The 24842-nt window shown below is 44.2% G+C and overlaps 1 protein-coding gene across 1 annotated transcript; it reads right to left on the bottom strand.

The window, feature by feature from the left end:
• Positions 1-724: 724 nt before the first annotated feature.
• On the bottom strand, positions 725-24711 carry LOC110490572 (SCY1-like protein 2). Its single transcript, XM_036944940.2, has 18 exons — positions 24516-24711; positions 22223-22424; positions 21852-22009; positions 15172-15316; positions 14115-14264; positions 13782-14003; positions 13348-13464; positions 12387-12512; positions 11958-12134; positions 11437-11559; positions 10682-10795; positions 10402-10534; positions 9240-9358; positions 9064-9164; positions 5433-5505; positions 5172-5261; positions 3974-4093; positions 725-3758 (listed from the first exon to the last, which is right to left on the bottom strand). The coding sequence occupies exons 2-18, from the start codon at positions 22397-22399 to the stop codon at positions 3144-3146; spliced, it is 2760 nt and encodes a 919-aa protein (XP_036800835.1). The 5' UTR covers positions 22400-22424; positions 24516-24711; the 3' UTR covers positions 725-3143.
• Between the last annotated feature and the right edge of the window lie 131 nt (positions 24712-24842).

The following is a 24842-nucleotide window of genomic DNA, read 5'->3' as shown; positions in this document are numbered from 1 at the left end:
GCTCCTCCCACCAGCCATTACAATGAGCCCGTCCTCCTATAGCTCCCCCCACCAGCCATTACAATGAGCCTGTCCTCCTATAGCTCCTCCCACCAGCCATTACAATGAGCCCGTCCTCCTATAGCTCCTCCCACCAGCCATTACAATGAGCCCGTCCTCCTATAGCTCCTCCCACCAGCCATTAGAATGAGCCTGTCCTCCTATAGCTCCTCCCACCAGCCATTACAATGAGCCTGTCCTCCTATAGCTCCTCCCACCAGCCGCCACTGTACCCTGGGTGCATCTCAATTGTCTAAAGTGGCTTCCTCCCAACTCCATTTCTTCATGTGCACAGTGAAGACAAGTCACTGTCCGGTATTGAGATGGAACCCCTTCCATTCCACTTCCTCCTAAAAATGAAACTTGTTTACATATGTATTCATGGATTTCCTGTTGTTTTTTTTTTACATTGTGCATATACTTAAAAACCAATACTGTTATTAGAAAAGTAGCTTCTGACAATCTGCACAATATATTTTTTAAAATGTGATCTGTAGAAAGAACCCTCTCACTGCCAATGGTACAAAAGGAACAAGCCTTTTGAGCATGTTCTAGCATGTACATTTTCATTGTCTTTAGTTTGAATAAAGGTGATTTTCAAGTCTCTACTGTTGAGGCCATCTTATTCTAGAACTCAAAAGTTACTTTTCAAATCTCTGGCTCAGACTCAAATACACAGACATCATAGAGAATATTAGATTGTGTATTTTCATATATATGTACAGGTTTTCATTGAACCACCTCAGACAACACCACACAATACATAGTTCATAGAGGCCACACGACACATATGACAGCAGTAGTATACAAAGGATCAGAACTCTTGTAGAAGAATAGGTTCTTTTTTGTCCTCGCGTCCAAACGCACGAGTCACAATGACAGGAAATGCAATCCAGTTCTCGCCCTCAAAAAGGCTTCCGTCGTCATAGTTACAATCACATGAACATTGCAGCTACCTTTCGTGAAAGATGGACATCAGAGAGGTCTTCGCCCAATCAGGACAGACCTCCATCACTTGTGTCCAATAGAGAGGTTTTACAAACCAGAAGGCCCACCTTTTTGTTATACACTAGCCCATGACATTATCATTGTGCCAGCTCAGTGCCAGCTCACCTAGTCACGGTTTACAGTAGACATAATTATTCATTTTAATCCAACAAAGACCTGTGAATATAAATTAGCATGTGTTCAGTTAACAAAACCTACATCCCCAGTCTGCAAACAGCATTCAGTGAGGATTCACACAAGGGGGTTGGTCTCAAAAGTCTACAATGGCATCCTTTTCTCATCTCCTTCCTTCACCTGCACTAGTCTGCAACAGGTGGATAGGTGAGGTGACACTCCTGTCCCATTTGGCCCATAGGGCTTTCACCTTACCCTGGGATTTCAGTGCAGATAAAGGGAAGGAGATACGCAAAGGGGACGAGGAACAGAGGCTACTTTTGACTATTGAGATGCAGCCCCAGACTTAGTTCCACCCCAAGGATTATTACTGCACACAGCGCGCCTCTAAGGCCTCTCATTCATCATCACAAGAGCACAACAACCCAAGGGCCCCTTTAAGAGCTCTCCCATTTTAAATAGATTTATTTATCTACAATTTAGGACAGGTCCCCTTTAATGAAAAAGTGCTCAACTCATGATATATATATAAAAACTGCATTTGATAGTACATTTGATATGTCCAACGATTAACTTAAAATGCATGGACTGCTTGCTTTGTTGAAAGCAGCCTGGTTTGATGCATGGAATAAAATAATTCATAACTAAATTCACCACATTTCAACAGGATCACAATTGTTGGTGGTGTCCCAGCTTGGTCAGGTCAGTAACATGATGGAAGGGAACCCATTGATGAAGTCAGAGGGGGTATTACAAAACAGGAACACACAGGGCTAAAGTCACCAGACACCAGGCAAACTAACTCAATGAATTAGGATTGTGCTGACATTTCAATATGCACACATGTGTATACTACTTCACATTCATTCACAATTCCCAGTATATATCGACCAATCACTCCCTTACAGCAAACCATTCAGTACATATGCAGGTGAGTTACTTCAATGAGGAAGGTAGCCGTGTGTAACGGTCACCCTCACAGCACGCACAGGATTCTGTGTGGATAACAATCCCTAACCAGACTAATTGCCTAAACACAATCAACCCCTCCCTTTTCAAACTGGTCGTTGAATTGGATTTCTGCTCAGAAAATACCCTTTTTTTTTAGGTCAGATGTAGAAACTGCAGAATTGCCAGTAACATTTCACCGCACCCACTATAACATCTGCTAAACTGTGTACGCAACCAATAAGCTTCCATTAGATTTTCCCTTCCATTCAGTTTAATTTGGATTCATCTATACTGTAAGAATCTTGACATCACTGTTGAATCCTTATCCATCATCTCATTCTAGGCAGAGAACAGAAAGCATGGGTACTAAAAATCCCCAAATGGAGTGGGGTGTTACTGCAGAGACCGTTTCCATGGAGACTTGGCCTTTCCGCCCCGTGCGGTTTAGCCGGCGATTCTACAGCTCTCCTGGATTGTCGTCCTCAAAGCAACAGGACCCCACTAAAAATAACCACGTTGATATGATATAGCAGGCTGCTGAGGTGGCAGCATGAATAACATGTGTTAGCGCTGGGCTAAAAAGGAATGGGCTGAGAAAGACTGGTCTCCATGCCACTGCTCATCCTAGCACATAGAACAGGGATTATGGAGAAGAGATGCATTCTAGAATAAACCTTTCACCCCAAAGTGTCTCAGGTAAGAAACGATATGAAACCCCCACAAACATTACTGAGAGCAGAACACAACGATAGTGTCTTTTCCCCTCACTCTCTCTCTCTAGTCAAGACGGTTTGGAATCCGCGTGCAGATTGAAAAGCTGAGTCTTCAGTCCGATGGGAGCTTAGAAGAACCACACTGCAACCCAAACCACAGAAGATTAAAATACAAATAGCAACAAATATCAAGTGAATTTCATCATCATTTTCACAGTCGGTCCAAAAAGTGGATTTGTCTTTCTTCTTGTTTGCAGTTCAAAAGTCCACCTCCCTTTTTCATCAGTCTGTCGTCATTAAAAGAGGGGAAAGTTGTTTTCAGCCAAATAGGTCTTTCAGGTCGTTGTTGACGGACGAACTGTGTCTGAGCCCACCACCCGCGTTCATTACGGGAGCGGCCGTGGGCTGAGAGAAGTTCTGCGGGCTGAAGAAAGGGTTGGCCTGCATCCCGAACCCGCTGGTCACCCCTCCCATGACTAATGGCGCGCCCTGCATCGGGGCAGTCTGACTGGGCTGGGCTGAACCAAACTGATTAAGCCAGGGGGTGGCGGTGGTCCCAGGGGTGGGCTTGGGAGGAGCCATTTGGTTGAGGCTGACTTTGGGCTTGTTGGAAGTGAACAAGGAGTCCAAGGCAGACATGTCAGGGGTGTTGGTACTCCCTTGGTTGTGGGTCAGGGCGCCAAAGTTAGGGGTGCTGGTGGTGGTGGCCATCCCTCCGTAGAGGCCGGGGCCGGGGGGCCGCATGCCCTGCCCCCCTGTCTGGAAGCCCATGGTTGGGTTGTAGCCGTTGCTGGCCATAGAGCCCATGGGGGTGGTGGAGGGGTAGGCTGAGATGGTGCTGCCCTGGATGAGGCCTGGTCTGGGGGGAGAGGTGAGGGACAGGCTGCCCAGGGATGTCATATTGTTCAGCAGGCAGCTGGTCAGGTCCTTGGCCTGCCAAACACATCAGGTCAAATCAGCTTATCATCTCAATGACAAATAGGTGGCAGGTTTGAAGTGGAAACTAAAGTAGATTACATCACTCTAAAACATCAAACTAATAAATTCTACAGATATATTGATATATATATCAAAACATGTAACCATGGATGGCTTCCAAGTAAGGAACTATACATTTTCACATGAGTATGTGTGTGTATGTCTACTACCTGGGTAGAAGGAGTAGCTGGTTTGATACTCTGGGGGGCTAGTGCTGGCTGGTTTCTTAGTTTGGCTGCCTGTTCCTGCTCCTTGGCTAACCGCTGCTTCTCCTCCAGAGTCAGAGACATCTATAGAGCGAGAGAGCGAGAGAGAGAGCGAGAGAGAGAGAGAGAGAGAGAGAGAGAGAGAGAGAGAGAGAGAGAGAGAGAGAGAGAGAGAGAGAGAGAGAGAGGAGAGAGAGAGGAGAGAGAGAGGAGAGAGAGGAGGAGAGAGAGAGAGGAGGAGAGAGAGAGGAGGAGAGAGAGAGAGGAGGAGAGGGACAGAGAGAGAGAGAGGAGAGGGACAGAGAGAGAGAGAGAGAGAGGAGATGGACAGAGAGAGAGAGAGAGAGAGAGAGAGGAGAGGGACAGAGCGAGAGAGAGAGAGGAGAAGAGGGACAGAGCGAGAGGGAGAGAGAGAGGAGGAGAGGGACAGAGAGAGAGGAGGAGAGGGACAGAGAGAGAGAGGAGAGGGACAGAGAGAGAGAGGAGGAGAGAGACAGAGCGAGAGAGAGGGGGAGAGAGGAGGAGAGGGACAGCGTGAGAGAGAGAGAGGAGGAGAGGGACAGAGAGAGAGAGAGAGGAGGAGAGGGACAGAGAGAGAGAGAGGAGGAGAGGGACAGAGCGAGAGAGAGGAGGAGAGGGACAGAGAGAGGAGGAGAGGGACAGAGAGAGGAGGAGAGGGAGAGGAGAGGGACAGAGCAAGAGAGAGAGAGGAGGAGAGGGACAGAGAGGAGGAGAGGGACAGAGAGAGGAGGAGAGGGAGAGGAGGAGAGGGACAGAGAGAGGGAGTGAGAGAGGAGGAGAGGGACAGAGCAGGAGAGAGGGAGAGAGAGAGGAGGAGAGGGACAGAGCAGAAGAGAGAGAGTAGGAGAGAGACAGAGCGGGAGAGAGGGAGAGAGAGAGGAGGAGAGAGAGAGAAGAGAGACAGAGCGGGAGAAGGGAGAAAGAACAGAAAACCTTAATAATAACCCCTTATCCCTGAAATATACACTAGTAGCTATACAAGGTTAGGATAGATGAGATGGGTTTGGTAACGTTCAATCACAAAAAGAGAGTCCAACAGAACATGCACCACCCAAGCTAATTTAACAGGAACGTTAACAGACTTCCACTGCAATACGTTTGCTCAGGTCTGTGCCTACTGAATAAGATGCAGAGTACGTACTCTGTTGAGCTGGGGAGCTGATGCCGAGTTTCCGTTCGCTTTCCCATTAACCCCTGCACTCCCAGAACTCCCTCCAAAGACATCATCAATCTGGAAAAAGACAACGGTTTCAATAAGCCCTAACACTAACCCATGCATCTTTATGATACATTTGGCCTTATAAGTGTATGAAATCACATACATCAAGCCTTCATTAAATCATGCATTTGCCTCATCCGGGCAATCGCCTCTCCCCTCGTTGTCAAGGAAATGACCCCTCACCTGGTTGCCAGGGCTGGAGGTGCGCTTCGTCTCTTCCGATTGGTTGGTCTGACTGGTATTAATATTCATACTCCTGAGGACAGACAGAATAGCTCAAACTATTTCATTCAGGGGAATTTGTCTCGCACAAACAATAAATACGACACAACCCTCATCTTTCCAATCAGATTCTGAACATTAACTTGCATCATCTTTCCAGTCAGATTCTGAACATTAACTTGCATCATCTTTCCAGTCAGATTCTGAACATTAACTTGCATCATCTTTCCTGAGTCATTGTTGACTAATAAAAGGAGAAGTAGGAAGATAGTAAATACAGAAAGAACAGAAGTCTACAACATTATATAGTGTGTAGAGCCCTGTGAGTGTGCATGGGGAATACAATACAAATGTCTGACCATCTCTATGCACACTCACAGGGCCCTACACACTAGGCACACAGACACTCCAACACACAAACCTATACATATCTACCTCTATCGATCCAGTATCCCTACTGGAACTGACCCTGTATATAGTAACCTTACCCTATACATATCTACCTCCATCACTCTAGTATCCCTACTGGAACTGACCCTGTATATAGTAACCTTACCCTATACATATCTACCTCCAACACTCTAGTATCCCTACTGGAACTGACCCTGTATATAGTAACCTTACCCTATACATATCTACCTCCATCACTCCAGTATCCCTACTGGAACTGACCCTGTATATAGTAACCTTACCCCTATACATATCTACCTCAATCACTCCAGTATCCCTACTGGAACTGACCCTGTATATAGTAACCTTACCCTATACATATCTACCTCTATCGATCCAGTATCCCTACTGGAACTGACCCTGTATATAGTAACCTCACCCTATACATATCTACCTCCATCACTCTAGTATCCCTACTGGAACTGACCCTGTATATAGTAACCTCACCCTATACATATCTACCTCAATCACTCCAGTATCCCTACTGGAACTGACCCTGTATATAGTAACCTTACCCTATACATATCTACCTCTATCGATCCAGTATCCCTACTGGAACTGACCCTGTATATAGTAACCTTACCCTATACATATCTACCTCTATCGATCCAGTATCCCTACTGGAACTGACCCTGTATATAGTAACCTTACCCTATACATATCTACCTCCATCACTCTAGTATCCCTACTGGAACTGACCCTGTATATAGTAACCTTACCCTATACATATCTACCTCAATCACTCCAGTATCCCTACTGGAACTGACCCTGTATATAGTAACCTTACCCCTATACATATCTACCTCCATCACTCCAGTATCCCTACTGGAACTGACCCTGTATATAGTAACCTCACCCTATACATATCTACCTCCATCACTCCAGTATCCCTACTGGAACTGACCCTGTATATAGTAACCTTACCCTATACATATCTACCTCAATCACTCTAGTATCCCTACTGGAACTGACCCTGTATATAGTAACCTTACCCTATACATATCTACCTCCATCACTCTAGTATCCCTACTGGAACTGACCCTGTATATAGTAACCTTACCCTATACATATCTACCTCTATCGATCCAGTATCCCTACTGGAACTGACCCTGTATATAGTAACCTTACCCTATACATATCTACCTCCATCACTCCAGTATCCCTACTGGAACTGACCCTGTATATAGTAACCTTACCCTATACATATCTACCTCCATCACTCCAGTATCCCTACTGGAACTGACCCTGTATATAGTAACCTTACCCCTATACATATCTACCTCCATCACTCCAGTATCCCTACTGGAACTGACCCTGTATATAGTAACCTTACCCCTATACATATCTACCTCTATTGATCCAGTATCCCTACTGGAACTGACCCTGTATATAGTAACCTTACCCTATACATATCTACCTCAATCACTCTAGTATCCCTACTGGAACTGACCCTGTATATAGTAACCTTACCCCTATACATATCTACCTCTATTGATCCAGTATCCCTACTGGAACTGACCCTGTATATAGTAACCTTACCCCTATACATATCTACCTCCATCACTCCAGTATCCCTACTGGAACTGACCCTGTATATAGTAACCTTACCCCTATACATATCTACCTCTATCGATCCAGTATCCCTACTGGAACTGACCCTGTATATAGTAACCTCACCCTATACATATCTACCTCAATCACTCCAGTATCCCTACTGGAACTGACCCTGTATATAGTAACCTTACCCCTATACATATCTACCTCTATTGATCCAGTATCCCTACTGGAACTGACCCTGTATATAGTAACCTTACCCCTATACATATCTACCTCCATCACTCCAGTATCCCTACTGGAACTGACCCGGTATATAGTAACCTTACCCTATACATATCTACCTCAATCACTCCAGTATCCCTACTGGAACTGACCCTGTATATAGTAACCTTACCCTATACATATCTACCTCAATCACTCCAGTATCCCTACTGGAACTGACCCTGTATATAGTAACCTTACCCTATACATATCTACCTCTATCGATCCAGTATCCCTACTGGAACTGACCCTGTATATAGTAACCTTAACCCTATACATATCTACCTCTATTGATCCAGTATCCCTACTGGAACTGACCCTGTATATAGTAACCTTACCCTATACATATATACCTCCATCACTCCAGTATCCCTACTGGAACTGACCCTGTATATAGTAACCTTACCCTATACATTTCTACCTCTATCGATCCAGTATCCCTACTGGAACTGACCCTGTATATAGTAACCTTACCCCTATGCATATCTACCTCTATTGATCCGGTATCCCTACTGGAACTGACCCTGTATATAGTAACCTTACCCCTATACATATCTACCTCCAACACTCCAGTATCCCTACTGGAACTGACCCTGTATATAGTAACCTTACCCCTATACATATCTACCTCTATTGATCCGGTATCCCTACTGGAACTGACCCTGTATATAGTAACCTTACCCTATACATATCTACCTCCATCACTCCAGTATCCCTACTGGAACTGACCCTGTATATAGTAACCTTACCCTATACATATATCACTCCAGTATCCCTACCTCCATCACTCCAGTATCCCTACTGGAACTGACCCTGTATATAGTAACCTTACCCTATACATATCTACCTCTATCGATCCAGTATCCCTACTGGAACTGACCCTGTATATAGTAACCTTACCCCTATACATATCTACCTCCAACACTCCAGTATCCCTACTGGAACTGACCCTGTATATAGTAACCTTACCCCTATACATATCTACCTCTATCGATCCAGTATCCCTACTGGAACTGACCCTGTATATAGTAACCTTACCCCTATACATATCTACCTCCAACACTCCAGTATCCCTACTGGAACTGACCCTGTATATAGTATGCATTACTTTATCATGTTGTTCTTATATCTCATGTGTTTTTGTTCTACCTTGTTATTTTGAGTAAAACATTGTTATGGATTCATCATCATTGATTTTTAGTAAAACATTGTTATTGATTACTGCATTGTTGGGGTTTGAGCTGCAAGAAAGACATCTCACTGTACTGGTGCACCTGACATTACAACGTCAGAGGAAGACAGGAGGGAGTGATTTGACTGATACCTCTGTTGTTCCTGCATGCTGTGTAGCTGCTCCAGTTTGGTCTTGTGCTCTGCCTCCATACGAGTCAGCATGTCTTTGATCACAGCCATGAAGGAGTTAAACTGAAACACACAGAGAGAGGGTTGGAATACAACTTCTGAGTGTATGTGTGTGTGTGTGTGTGCGCATCAACCTACCTGATTGAGGTTGAGGTTGTTGTCTATACTGAGCGAGACTAGGTGAGGCAGACTCTTAGCAGCTAGGTGCTCTTTGGGGATGCCCAGTTTCTTATGGGAGAAGGTACACTTGTAGATCCCTATGGGAGGAAACAACCATTCCACAATAAATCAGAACCACAACAATCAATGCAGCAATACTGTTAAAGCGATAGATCATGTTTTTAAGTGTTACCCTACTTCAATTAGTAATTTCATCCTAGGAGGATTAACTCATTTCATCCTAGGAGGATTGACTCATTTCATCCTAGGAGAATTGACTCATTTCATCCTAGGAGAATTGACTCATTTCATCCTAGGAGAATTGACTCATTTCATCCTAGGAGAATTGACTCATTTCATCCTAGGAGAATTGACTAATTTCATCCTAGGAGAATTGACTCATTTCATCCTAGGAGAATTAACTCATTTCATCCTAGGAGGATTGACTCATTTCATCCTAGGAGGATTGACTCATTTCATCCTAGGATAATTGACTCATTTCATCCTAGGATAATTGACTCATTTCATCCTAGGATAATTGACTCATTTCATCCTAGGATAATTGACTCATTTCATCCTAGGTGAGTTGACTCATTTCATCCTAGGTGAGTTGACTCATTTCATCCTAGGTGAGTTGACTCATTTCATCCTAGGTGAGTTGACTCATTTCATCCTAGGTGAGTTGACTCATTTCATCCTAGGTGAGTTGACTCATTTCATCCTAGGTGAGTTGACTCATTTCATCCTAGGTGAGTTGACTCATTTCATCCTAGGTGAGTTGACTCATTTCATCCTAGGTGAGTTGACTCATTTCATCCTAGGTGAGTTGACTCATTTCATCCTAGGTGAGTTGACTCATTTCATCCTAGGTGAGTTGACTCATTTCATCCTAGGTGAGTTGACTCATTTCATCCTAGGTGAGTTGACTCATTTCATCCTAGGTGAGTTGACTCATTTCATCCTAGGTGAGTTGACTCATTTCATCCTAGGTGAGTTGACTCATTTTATCCTAGGTGAGTTGACTCATTTTATCCTAAGGGATTCTAAAATAAGATAGAACTCTTTAACAGTACTGATCATTTTCTGTTGAGATCCCTAGGACTATCATTTGGATTCTAAGACGTTCTAGATGTTCCGTTACCTAAAACCCCCATGAGTACAGCTGGTTCTCTGGAGGGGATCTGTTGCAGGAAGGGAAGGATCTCGTCAATGACGTACCATTTGTCTAGGTACTCCAGAATCTTCCCCAGGCACACCAGGGAGTTCACCCTCACCTACACACACAGGTCAAACATACGCACACACAATCAGAATATTTCTGTCACCTGTCAATCAATGGTCAGTCAAAAACAACCATGTGCATTTGATCAACACAGAGACAGAGACAGAGAGAGAGAGTCAAATGAAAGTGAGAGACTGACTGCAAGTGAGGAGGTCTGTAGACAGGCAGACTTGATGCGGGGGATGAGTGCGTTCTTCATGGAGGGATACTCAATCAGGTTGGCGAAGGTAGGGATTATGTTCAAACACAGCTCCTGGGAGGGGCACACAAATATATGGCACAGCATTGCTGATGACTTAACGGCAGGGGTTTTCATAGAATCACATAGAGCCTAGAACTCTCAAATGGACATTGGGATCATAGCAAAGCCAAAATATAGTCTGTCTTGGTCAGGCGTATTATAGAATCTCTATGGAGGTTCCCATGTGAGCTTTACAGAGTTGGTTGAATGTGCTGCTAACCGCTGGTCCAGGGTCAGGTTTTTCTTATCCTCTCAATGGTTAGTTTAGGATTTGGGGACAGGAAATGGGATTCTAGAGCTGTGGTTAGGGGCAACTTGTACCACAATTAGTGTTTAGACGTTAACGCTGCAGTTATCTTCCTACACTTTACTTCCTTCACTACATCACTGACTCATTTGGATAGGTAAATATAGATGTCTGTCTTTTACAGTGTACAGTACCTGGCCAACAAATGACGCATTAAATCAAGGCAGTGTATTTTTAACGGGCAGAAAATGGCAACGGACAACAGTATGCTAATTTACACTTACCTTAAATCACACTCAAACTAACTTTAACCTCAACTCTAAACCTTATTTCATTAGTATTGCAGTTCTCTTTCTGCCGGTGGAATAAACCCTTTGTAAACTCATGATGTGCCTGTCCGTGGTACCTGTATCTGGATGGAGGGGGCCTCCAGGGCTCTGTAGACCATGGGCAGAACGCTGTTCTTAATGTCCTCCGGTGGGGTCTTGGTCAGCAGCAGGTCCATCTTTTGCAGGAAGATCAGCAGGATCTGAGAGACACAGAGGGTTAAACGCGGTTCATCCAGGCTTAATGACGGGAGAGTGACAGATAAAAAGAGAGAGATAGGTAACTACCAGTGAAATGAAACTAGGAATAAAGTGAGCTCTTTTTTTAAGCATTAGAGTGTTACACACACACACAACTACGCTTAGCAAAGACCACTCACCATATTGCTTGCCTGAAGGCGTGGAAAGGAGAAGAGAGAAACAGTATGATATATACAGCCCTGTCACCAGATAAAGCATATAGCATCCTCTAGTCTTATCTAACCATGCCATCCCTGTAACACACATCAAGAAAACATAGAAGGTAGGCCTGAAAACTGGGTATGGGGATACACTGTATGTGTGTGTCCTTTGCATCCTGTGTGTGTGTGTGTGTGTGTACCTGGACAGGCTCCTGCTGCTTGAACACAGGGCTGAGGTCCGGCAGGATGAGTCTGACGTACTCGTCCTTGGTACACTCCTCTGCGATCAGCAGCACGTTGGGCAGGACGAACGGCACCATGTCTGGGTTCACAAACTCCGAGGCGAGGGCTGGGAGGATACGATACACCACCACTCTCTGGGGTGGAGAGGAAGAGACAGGACACAAAGAGGCTAGGAATAGTGGCTTTAATCAGAATCATTTTTATTAAATCACCTTTGAGCACATATTTGCAAAATGGCCAATCCCAATTTGACTGGATTATTGAAGACCACGTTCCAAACTACCTGTCCACTGAGCATGAAGCATTCTACTGTAGGAATGTACAACTAGGACACTAAAATGACCTGTAAGAGCAACACACTCACCACACACACAGTGAACACTAACCTTGGGTAGCTTGGGCAAGACCTTGGGCAGGTTTTTGTAGAACTGGGACTTCTGCAGGTTGTCCCTCTGGAAGAGGGAGTCAAAGTAGGCCAGCGTCACCGCCCCCACGTCATCAAAGAAGGGGATCTGAAGCACCCAGACACAGAGAAGGGATTATTCAACTCAACTGGGTGGTAATGGCATAAAGCAGGATCAATGACTTCATCTTGTTTCAATTCTCTGAAATCACTTTTTAGGAAGACGATCTTGAAACGGGCCTTCAACCAACGACACATATTCAACAGACGACACATATTCAACAGACGACACATATTCAACAGACGACACATATTCAACAGACGACACATATTCAACAGACGACACATATTCAACAGACGACACATATTCAACAGACGACACATATTCAACAGACGACACATATTCAACCGACGACACATATTCAACCGACGACACATATTCAACAGACGACACATATTCAACAGACGACACATATTCAACAGACGACACATATTCAACAGACGACACATATTCAACAGACGACACATATTCAACCGACGACACATATTCAACCGACGACACATATTCAACCGACGACACATATTCAACAGACGACACATATTCAACCGACGACACATATTCAACAGACGACACATATTCAACAGACGACACATATTCAACAGACGACACATATTCAACAGACGACACATATTCAACCGACGACACATATTCAACAGACGACACATATTCAACAGACGACACATATTCAACAGACGACACATATTCAACAGACGACACATATTCAAGTTTAGCTTTATTAATGAATCATCAAATCTAAAAGGTATTTCTAAGTATTTATCAGTTAGCTAACTCGGTGAGCGGGTTTTAATATGTAAAAAGTATAATGTATCCTGTTGTATTAGTGACACAAGGTCATAGTTGGTGACACGGGGGGTGATCTGACCTTGGTCATCTGGTCAGCGTCAGGCCGGACGTTGGGCGTGACACTCAGCAGCATCTTGACGTGCTCTCTCACCTCCTCAGGAATCTTATTCAACATGGTGGGGCTCAGTCTGCTGAGCTATGGACAGACAGGGGGGGAGGGGGGGGGGGGGCGAGAGAGAGAGATTTACAAATAAAAAAAGTGTGGAATCAATGAAGCATTACAAATATTGCAGTGCACTTGGGCATTAATATCTCTGTCCTTTTCTCCCCAAAATGCTAAGACGTGATTCTAACTAAGGTCTGCTGTCTGAATGAGGTCCTTGGGTGCTGTCGCTCCAGAGAACTCTAACTTTATGAAGAGGGCCAGAACTCACAACTTTGATGTATATTTTTTACTAGCAATCAGGTGGACTTCTGGCCATCAAGCCTTCATCTCACTTCCCGCCCCCTCACCTGGTCCAGCTGTCGGCTGAAGCTCTTGAAGATGTCGTGCTTGTTGACCTGGAACACGGGCTTGCCCTCGTTGAAGACGGCGTGCATCACCACGCCCAGCGAGTACATGTCCGAGGCGGCGTCGCAGCTCACCGACAGGATGTACTCGGGGGCCAGATACTCTGGGTTGGGCAGGCAGAGCGGCGGCAGGTTGGGCTCCCACTCCTTACAGGAATACTTGGGCTGGGGGAAGGAGGGAGGGAGGTGAAGACAGGTATGTAAGGATATATACAGATACACACAGAGGAAGAGATACATACAGGTGCACACAGGCAGATGCGCTGAGCGTCTCACCTCGGCATCGGAGGGGTTGGTGGAGGAGATGCTGAAGTCAAAGCCCATGATCTTCCAGGCTCCGCTCTTATTGAGGATGACGTTCTCCAGACACAGGTTCCCATGGACCATCTTCACCCCGCTGTGTAGGAATGACAAGCCCTCCGAGATCTGAGGGAGATGTGGAGGAGGGGGAGAGAGAGGGAGGGAGAAGAGAGAGAGATGAGAGTAGTCACAGGGAGAGGATATAACAAAGTAGAACGAGAGTGAAAAAGATAAGGAAAAGAGGCATGAAGCAGATAAAGATAGGAGAGGTAAGACAGTGAGCAGAAAGACAATCTGTGATATTAACTAAAGACTTGGGGATCAGTAAATTACAGTCTGATTACTTCATCTCACATGTCCCAGGCATTTTAGTAGACGTACATAACACACAAATTCAAGTTGTACTTGACAGAGGGGTTTTTTCATACCCAGAACAATTATGTAGCATTGACATTTCCCAGCATTCCTCCTTAAAGAGGCAATCTGCAGTTCATACAATAACAAAGCGCAACTCCGCCAATATTTTGGTAAAAAGCCGAAGTGTGGGGCTGGAAAATGTTTACCACCCCCAAATTCCTAGACAGAGCTATGGATGCAAGAATTGATCATCCATTACATCAACATTATAGTTTTAACCATGTTTTAAGACTAGTGTTTGTTTACAATAACAAACAAATTAGTAAAACAAGCTTTGGGTTCTGATGGGGTACGACAGTTGAACTAAGCTCATGAGGCATTTCTAAGTTATATTCTTCAAGAATCAATGGGTAGATATAATTGATTTATAAGAAGAAAATAAATGTGTATAGCAATCACAGATTGCCCCTTTAAATAGCTGTGTGACTTGGCAGGGGAGTACAATCTAATCAATTATCCCCAAAAATATATAAACAGAAAGAGAGGTGTGGTTAGTTCAATTGGGTTTGAAACATACATCTGCCAAGCAATATACATAGCAACAAGACATGTGTGTGTTCATTTCAGACTGTGTGTGTGTATGTGCACGATTGCATGTGTGTGTATTGGGTCCCACCTGCAACAGGCCATACTTGGTCTCCACGTCGTACAGCTTGTAGTCCTTGATGTCTGTGGGCACGGGGCTGGGCAGGTTGTCCCACTGACCCAGCACATTGGACAGACTGGCAAACACTGGCTCTGTACAGAACGCCAGGCAGTCCCTGAAGGAGGGAGGGAGAGAGGAAACAACAGTGTCAATTATTACAAACAAACAACGATGAAGAAAGAAGGAGTGTGTTAAAAATGACAGAGAAAAGAGAAGAGGAACAGTCAGATAAAGAACAAAAGAAACAGGAGATGATGGTGAACTAGAGGAAGGATTGAGTAATAAAAAGGTAGAGAAAGAGAGTGAGTGAGAGAGGTAGTGTGTGAGAGAGAGAGAGGGGTAGTGTGAGAGAGAGTGGTAGTGTGAGAGAGAGAGAGAGGTAGTGTGAGAGAGAGAGAGAGGTAGTGTGTGAGAGAGAGAAAGGTAGTGAGAGAGAGAGAGGTAGTGAGAGAGAGAGAGAGAGAGAGGTAGTGTGTGTGAGAGAGAGAGAGAGAGAGAGAGAGAGGGAGAGAGAGGGGTAGTGTGTGAGAGAGAGAGGTAGTGTGTGAGAGAGAGAGAGAGAGAGAGAGAGAGGTAATGTGTGAGAGAGAGGGGTAGTGTGTGAGAGAGAGAGGTAGTGTGAGAGAGAGAGGTAGTGTGAGAGAGAGAGGTAGTGTGAGAGAGAGAGGTAGTGTGTGAGAGAGAGAGGGAGAGAGAGAGGGGTAGTGTGTGAGAGAGAGAGGTAGTGTGTGAGAGAGAGGGGTAGTGTGAGAGAGAGAGGAGTAGTGTGAGAGAGAGCGGTAGTGTGAGAGAGAGAGAGACAGATAGAGAGAGAGAGAGAGAGAGGTAGTGTGAGAGAGAGCGGTAGTGTGAGAGAGAGAGAGAGAGAGAGAAACCACGACCAACAACATTGGACACTCTATGGAACAAAAAGCCTTCACTATATTATCCTGGAATATCCAAGGCCTGAGGTCATCTGCCTTTGGCCTAAAGAGCAGAAACCCGGACTTCACCAAAGAAATCGGTAATACAGACATTGTCATCCTGCAAGAAACCTGGTATAGAGGAGACGGACCCACTGGTTGCCCTCTAGGTTACAGAGAGCTGGTAGTCCCATCCACCAAACTACCAGGTGTGAAACAGGGAAGGGACTCAGGGGGTATGCTAATTTGGTATAGAGCAGACCTAACTCACTCCATTAAATTAATTAAAACAGGAACATTTTACATTTGGCTAGAAATTCAAAAGGAAATTATCCTAACAGAGAAAAATGTCCTCCTGTGTGCTACCTATATCCCCCCACTAGAATCCCCATACTTTAATGAAGACAGCTTCTCCATCCTGGAGGGGGAAATCAATCATTTCCAGGCCCAGGGACATGTACTAGTCTGTGGCGACCTAAATGCCAGAACCGGACAAGAACCTGACACCCTCAGCACACAGGGGGACAAACACCTGCCTGGAGGTGACAGCATTCCCTCCCACATATGCCCCCCTAGGCACAACTATGACAACATAACCAACAAAAACGGGTCACAACTCCTGCAGCTCTGTCGCACGCTGGGTATGTACATAGTCAACGGTAGGCTTCGAGGGGACTCCTATGGTAGGTACACCTATAGCTCATCTCTTGGCAGTAGTACTGTAGACTACTTTATCACTGACCTCAACCCAGAGTCTCTCAGAGCGTTCACAGTCAGCCCACTGACACCCCTATCAGACCACAGCAAAATCACAGTCTACTTAAACAGAGCAATAATCAATCATGAGGCATCAAAGCCAAAGGAACTGAGTAACATTAAGAAATGCTATAGATGGAAGGAATGCAGTTTGGAAACCTACCAAAAAACAATTAGGCAACAACAAATTCAATCCCTTTTAGACAATTTCCTGGGTAAAACGTTCCGCTGTAATAGTGAAGGTGTAAACTTGGCAGTAGAAAATCTTAACAGTATATTTGACCTCTCAGCTTCCCTATCAAATCTAAAAATCTCAAATAGAAAACCGAAGAAAATTAACAATAATGACAAATGGTTTGATGAAGAATGCAAAAATCTAAGAAAGAAATTGAGAAACCTGTCCAACCAAAAACATAGAGACCCGGAAAACCTGAGTCTACGCCTTCACTATGGAAATACACTACGGAAAAAGAAGGAACAGCATGTCAGAAATCAGCTCAATGCAATTGAAGAATCCATAGACTCTAACCACTTCTGGGAAAATTGGAAAACACTAAACAAACAACAACAAGAAGAATTATCTATCCAAAATGGAGATGTATGGGTAAACCACTTCTCCAATCTTTTTGGCTCTATAACAAAGAATAAAGAGCAAAAACATATACATGATCAAATACAGATCTTAGAATCATCTATTAAAGACTACCAGAACCCACTGGATTTTCCAATTACATTGAATGAGTTACAGGACAAAATAAAAACCCTCCAACCCAAAAAGGCCTGTGGTGTTGATGGTATCCTCAATGAAATGATCAAATATACAGACAACAAATTCCAATTGGCTATACTAAAACTCTTTAACATCATACTTAGCTCTGGCATCTTCCCCAATATTTGGAACCAAGGACTGATCACCCCAATCCACAAAAGTGGAGACAAATTTGACCCCAATAACTACCGTGGAATATGCATCAACAGTAACCTTGGGAAAATCCTCTGCATTATTATTAACAGCAGACTCGTACATTTCCTCAATGAAAACAATGTACTGAGCAAATGTCAAATTGGCTTTTTACCAAATTATCGTACAACAGACCATGTATTCACCCTGCACACCCTAATTGACAACCAAACAAACCAAAACAAAGGCAAAGTCTTCTCATGCTTTGTTGATTTCAAAAAAGCCTTCGACTCAATTTGGCATGAGGGTCTGCTATACAAACTGATGGAAAGTGGTGTTGGGGGTAAAACATACGACATTATAAAATCCATGTACACAAACAACAAGTGTGCGGTTAAAATTGGCAAAAAACACACACATTTCTTCACACAGGGTCGTGGGGTTAGACAGGGAAGCTTAAGCCCCACCCTCTTCAACATATATATCAACGAATTGGCGCGGGCACTAGAAAAGTCTGCAGCACCCGGCCTCCCCCTGCTAGAATCCGAAGTCAAATGTCTGCTGTTTGCCGATGATCTGGTGCTTCTGTCACCAACCAAGGAGGGCCTACAGCAGCACCTAAATCTTATGCACAGATTCTGTCAGACCTGGGCCCTGACAGTAAATCTCAGTAAGACCAAAATAATGGTGTTCCAAAAAAGGTCCAGTCACCAGGACCACAAATACAAATTCCATCTAGACACTGTTGCCCTAGAGCACACAAAAAACTATACATACCTTGGCCTAAACATCAGCGCCACAGGTAACTTCCACAAAGCTGTGAACGATCTGAGAGACAAGGCAAGAAGGGCATTCTATGCCATCAAAAGAAACATAAATTTCAACATACCAATTAGGATTTGGCTAAAAATACTTGAATCAGTCATAGAGCCCATTGCCCTTTATGGTTGTGAGGTCTGGGGTCCGCTCACCAACCAAGACTTCACAAAATGGGACAAACACCAAATTGAGACTCTGCACGCAGAATTCTGCAAAAATATCCTCCGTGTACAACGTAGAACACCAAATAATGCATGCAGAGCAGAATTAGGCCGATACCCACTAATTATCAAAATCCAGAAAAGAGCCGTTAAATTCTACAACCACCTAAAAGGAAGCGATTCACAAACCTTCCATAACAAAGCCATCACCTACAGAGATATGAACCTGGAGAAGAGTCCCCTAAGCAAGCTGGTCCTGGGGCTCTGTTCACAAACACAAACACACCCTACAGAGCCCCAGGACAACAGCACAATTAGACCCAACCAAATCATGAGAAAACAAAAAGATAATTACTTGACACATTGGAAAGAATTAACAAAAAAAGAGCAAACTAGAATGCTATTTGGCCCTAAACATAGAGTACACAGCGGCAGAATACCTGACCACTGTGACTGACCCAAAATTAAGGAAAGCTTTGACTATGTACAGACTCAGTGAGCATAGCCTTGCTATTGAGAAAGGCCGCCGTAGGCAGACATGGCTCTCAAGAGAAGACAGGCTATGTGCTCACTGCCCACAAAATGTGGTGGAAACTGAGCTGCACTTCCTAACCTCCTGCCCAATATATGACCATAGTAGAGAGACATATTTCCCTCAGATTACACAGATCCAAAGAATTCGAAAACAAATCCAATTTTGAAAAACTCCCATATCTACTGGGTGAAATTCCACAGTGTGCCATCACAGCAGCAAGATTTGTGACCTGTTGCCACGAGAAAAGGGCAACCAGTGAAGAACACACACCATTGTAAATACAACCCATATTTATGCTTATTTATTTTATCTTGTGTCCTTTAACCATTTGTACATTGTTAAAACACTGTATATATATATATAATATGACATTTGTAATGTTTTTACTGTTTTGAAACCTCTGTATGTGTAATGTTTACTGTTAATTTTTGTTGTTTTTCACTTTATATATTCACTTTGTATGTTGTCTACCTCACTTGCTTTGGCAATGTTAACACATGTTTCCCATGCCAATAAAGCCATTGAATTGAATTGAGAGAGAGGTAGTGTGAGAGAGAGAGAGAGAAGAGTGAGAGAGAGAGGTAGTGTGAGAGAGAGAGAGATAGAAAGAGAGAGAGGTAGTGTGAGAGAGAGAGAGAGAGAGAGAAAGAGAGAAAGAGAGAGAGGTAGTGTGTGTGAGAGAGAGAGAGGTAGTGTGTTATAGAGAGAGAGGTAGTGTGTTATAGAGAGAGAGGTAGTGTGAGAGAGAGAGAGGTAGTGTGAGAGAGAGAGAGGTAGTGTGAGAGAGAGAGAGGTAGTGTGAGAGAGAGAGAGAGGTAGTGTGAGAGAGAGAGAGAGGTAGTGTGAGAGAGAGAGAGAGGTAGTGTGCGAGAGAGAGAGAGGTAGTGTGCGAGAGAGAGGGAGAGCGGTAGTGTGAGAGAGAGGTAGTGTGAGAGAGAGGTAGTGTGAGAGAGAGAGGTAGTGTGTGAGAGAGAGAGAGGTAGTGTGTGAGAGAGAGAGAGAGGTAGTGTGTGAGAGAGAGAGAGAGGTAGTGTGTGAGAGAGAGAGAGAGGTAGTGTGTGAGAGAGAGAGAGAGGTAGTGTGTGAGAGAGAGAGAGGTAGTGTGTGAGAGAGAGAGAGAGGTAGTGTGTGAGAGAGAGAGAGAGGTAGTGTGTGAGAGAGAGAGAGAGGTAGTGTGTGAGAGAGAGAGAGAGGTAGTGTGTGTGAGAGAGAGAGAGGTAGTGTGTGTGAGAGAGAGAGAGAGCGAGAGAGGTAGTGTGTGTGAGAGAGAGAGAGAGCGAGAGAGGTAGTGTGTGTGTGAGAGAGAGAGAGAGAGAGAGGTAGTGTGAGAGAGAGAGGTAGTGTGAGAGAGAGAGGTAGTGTGAGAGAGAGAGGTAGTGTGAGAGAGAGAGGTAGTGTGAGAGAGAGAGAGAGGTAGTGTGAGAGAGAGAGGTAGAGAGGTAGTGTGAGAGAGAGAGGGCAAGTGAGAGAGGTAGTGTGAGAGAGAGAGAGAGAGAGCGAGTGTGAGAGATACCAATTAGGATCTGGCTAAAAATACATGAATCAGTTATAGAACCCTTTATGGTTGTGAGGTCTGGGGACCGCTCACAAACCAAGAATTTACAAAATGGGACAAACACCCAATGTAGACTCTGCATGCAGAATTCTGCAAAAATATCCTCTGTGTACAACATAAAACACCAAATAATGCATGCAGAGCAGAATTAGGCCAATACCCTCTATTTATCAAAATCCAGAAAAGAGCCATTCAATTCTACAACCACCTAAAAGGAAGAGATTACCAAACCATCCATAACAAAGCCATCCTCTACAGAGGGGTGAACATGGAGAAGAGTCCCCTAAGCAAGCTGGTCCTGGGGCTCTGTTCAAACACAAACAGAGCCCCAGGACAGCAACACAATTAGACCCAACCAAATCATGAGAAAACAAAAATATAATTACTTGACACACTGGAAAGAATTAACAAAAGAACAGAGCAAACTAGAATGCTATTTGTCCCTAAACAGAGAGTAACAGTGGCCGTCACCTTGGTGACAGTGCTCTTGAGCTTGTTCAGCATGGACTCCATGGTGACTCAGCCTGACCTTTGACCCCTGGGGGGGAAGAAAGGCCCAAAACTTTTCATCACATCTTGCTGCATGTGTGTATGCATCATCTGTTGTGTGTATGTATCCATGTTTTGCATGGGTGTGTATGCATGACTTGTGTGTAAAGGCTCCTAGCAGAACTCACCTAGGCAAAGTGAACATATGTGCTCACATGCTCCCTTAAAATACCCTCATTTGAAAAACTAGAAAAAAAAGTGGCAATATTACTATTTGTCCTTTTTGAGACACCGTAGCAGCTTTTATTTTACCTTTATTTAACTAGGCAAGTCAGTTAAGAACAAATTCATATTTTCAATGACGGCCTAGGAACAGTGGGTTAACTGCCTGTTCAGGGGCAGAACGACAGATTTGTACCTTGTCAGCTCGGGGATTTGAACTTGCAACCTTCCGGTTACTAGTCCAACGCTCTAACCACTAGGCCGCAGCTAGTACACATCCCTAAAATAGTCTGAATTAAGTTTAACCCACCTCGACTCCTCCAGTGGGTGCTGGACAGTGAGCAGACGAGGATGACGCAGTCTGGTGAGCTGCTGCACACCTCTCTTCAGAGACTCAATGATCTGGTCCTTGTCAAACTTCTGATACTTCTCCACCATCTTTTTATCAAACACAAACACAGCCACCTCCTGGAAGAACAAACAATAAGACAGGAATTACCATCTGCATCAGGACAACCACTGACAGTTTGTCAGTTGGAGATGGTAAAATGAGTCCCATCTATCCTTTGAACAAATTGTGGAAAACAAATGTGTAAGTTCTCAGGCTGCCCAAGGACTGGGTTGGGAGACATTGTTCTAGTTAAGTATAGAACAGTCCATGAAGCCCCCAGCCAGTCTCACCTGTTTGGTTGACTTCTTGGTTCCGTTGTAGATCCTCCAGCACATGCCGGGCCCACCGCTGGCGATGTGACGGCCCACTTCAAATTCACGCGTCACCGGGTTGCCCATGACGGCGCTGGTCATGTCGGCCGTCACCTTGGTGACAGTGCTCTTGAGCTTGTTCAGCATGGACTCCATGGTGACTCAGCCTGACCTTTGACCCCTGGGGGGAAGAGAGACAAAGAGGTCAGAGGGTACAACTATATGATATTCTGAAAAAAAGGCTGAACACACACACCTTTCGTATGGAGAAAAACCCTAGTCTATTAGCAACACACACTGACAGCTTGCCACCGAGAGCAAAATCACAAAATGTTGCACATTAAAGTGTCCTGTGATGGCTGTAGACAGAGCTATCCATGTCTCTGATGTGTACCACACACAGTACTGCAGAGTACACACAGTGGGCAAGTGTGATTACACAAACCTCCTAAATCAGTGACTTAGAAGTGAGAGAGACAGATCCGAACAGGAGTCAATATCTCTGTATTATTAGTATGCATTGTCTGCACTCGCGTCTGACAAATCCCGACAAGTGCTGTCCAAACCCCGGCACGACAACAATAGGATCAGAGTGAATGAACACATTCAGACATAATATCCTATTAGCATATCAAGCAGTGGGCCCTATGTTTCAAATGGCACTCTATTCCCCATTTAGTGCACTAGAACCTGGACAAAAGCAGTGCACTATATAGGGCATAGGGTGCCATTTGGGACACATAATGGAGATGTGTGTTTGCACACCAAACAGACTAGTGAGGAAGCCATTGACCCCATGTTTAATTATAAACCTTATTGAGTCACTGTCTGAAGCCTCTATCTGTCCTGTCGGTCTCCTGCAGGCAGGGTATAACATCATTGCTCTCCTCAACACCTGGGTTTGGTGCTGATGTTGTTGCCAACAGCCATAATTGAGTCAGTGGACACTGCTGGACGTGGACTGAGCCAAGGGCTTTAATCTTGAGCAGGGAGGGAACCAACCGGTCCATAAAACCCATTAATTAATCAGCTTCTTCCCCACTGTGTGTGTGACTAACTTTCTGTCTCTCATTATTGCCTAATACATCATGGCCAAAAAACTGTGGAACACACACTAGAAAAAAAGCACTGATTCACACAGCGGTTGCCATAACAATGAACTGAAAATTCTGTCCCAAACTAAATGTGTGGACTAGGGCTACGCCACTGCTTATAACTAACTAGAAGTTAAATATAACTACAAGAAATGTAAGACGTATCAAATAAATTATATCCAGCTCAGGGCTCCAGCAAATGCATTTTTGTTTTCTAACTTGCTATCTAAGTGGCTAGATGTCAAGATCAAGCTTCTTGGTTACAGCAGAGACATTCTGAATCAACAGTGAGCTTGCCAAAAAGGTATCGAAGTGTGTCTGCTGTGAAAAGATTTACACTTATATTATTCCTGAATGCAGTCGTGTCATTTCAATAAAGAGTATTTCATGTTCCAGAATCTCGCCTTAATGTGAGGATCTCAATAGTGATGACAGATATTGAAATAGAGCTGAATGAATGTATGAATTAGACCAAAATATGTATGCAAGCTTGGAGACCTAGCTACTGTATATCCTAAGAAAAATGTAATGCAATGTGGGAATATGATATCCAAAGTCTCTCTCTCTCTGGATATTTTATAAGTTATTGTATAAGTTAGGCTACACTCCACTTCAATATGGACCTTATGATCATAAAAGTGGAATCAATTTAGCTAATTGGTACAATTGGTTGGATTTATTTCCCACTGGAAATGTGAATGTGCCAATCACAGAGACTTTCCCCTCGTCACCTCAACGTCTGTGTAGCTGACTAAGTAGCCAGATCACATGACTCAGGTAGGAAAGCTGAACAAACACAAGCAGCTAGTTAACGTTAGCTGGCTTCTATGATAGGCTATACATACCAGTGCGTCTGCGGACGGCCAGTTCAGCAATTGCGGAAGGAACGCAGTTGTGTGACAGGGTTAGAGCTTGCTACACCATGTAGCTAGTTACGATTAGCTTCCTGCTAGCTAACGTATTGGCGAAACCAATACCTGTCCTGTTTGTTTAACCGGTTTTTGTTAATGTGGCTACCCAGTTAGCTAGCCGCATAACCTGGCATGGATAGATAGCTAGTTAGCTATCGCATAGCAGTAGGCTAGGTAGGAAGCTAGTTAAAGAGAGACGTCACTTTTGACGTTTGTTGAAATACCGTGCTGCGTTTCTGGGACTGAATCAAACTATATCATGCTTACCTGTGTCACGAAGGGAATGTCAGTGGTTTTATGATTCCAAGTAGTTTAAATTGGAAAACAGTTGTCAGTGATGGCTGTGGTACACAGCCTCCATCCCTTCCAGTCCAAATTTCTGGTTGACTTCTTTGCTAAGCTAGCTTGCCACTTACTGTAAACGTCACTTCCGGCTACTCTATCAGATAGGTGCCCTTTCTGTTCATTTGGGAGCACTTTTCTCATGATTATACCAGACAAGTGATTACACCCTTCTGTATAGTGTTTGAATATTGTATATTTCATGCGTATCTATATGTCCAATGGTTGCTCAAATGAGAACTGGAACTTCCA

This window comes from Oncorhynchus mykiss, chromosome 15, assembly GCF_057628025.1.
Source record: "Oncorhynchus mykiss isolate SJ-2025 chromosome 15, ASM5762802v1, whole genome shotgun sequence".
NCBI lineage: Eukaryota > Metazoa > Chordata > Actinopteri > Salmoniformes > Salmonidae > Oncorhynchus > Oncorhynchus mykiss.
Note: the sequence above shows the minus strand (reverse complement) of the source record. Positions and strands in the feature narration are given on the sequence as shown.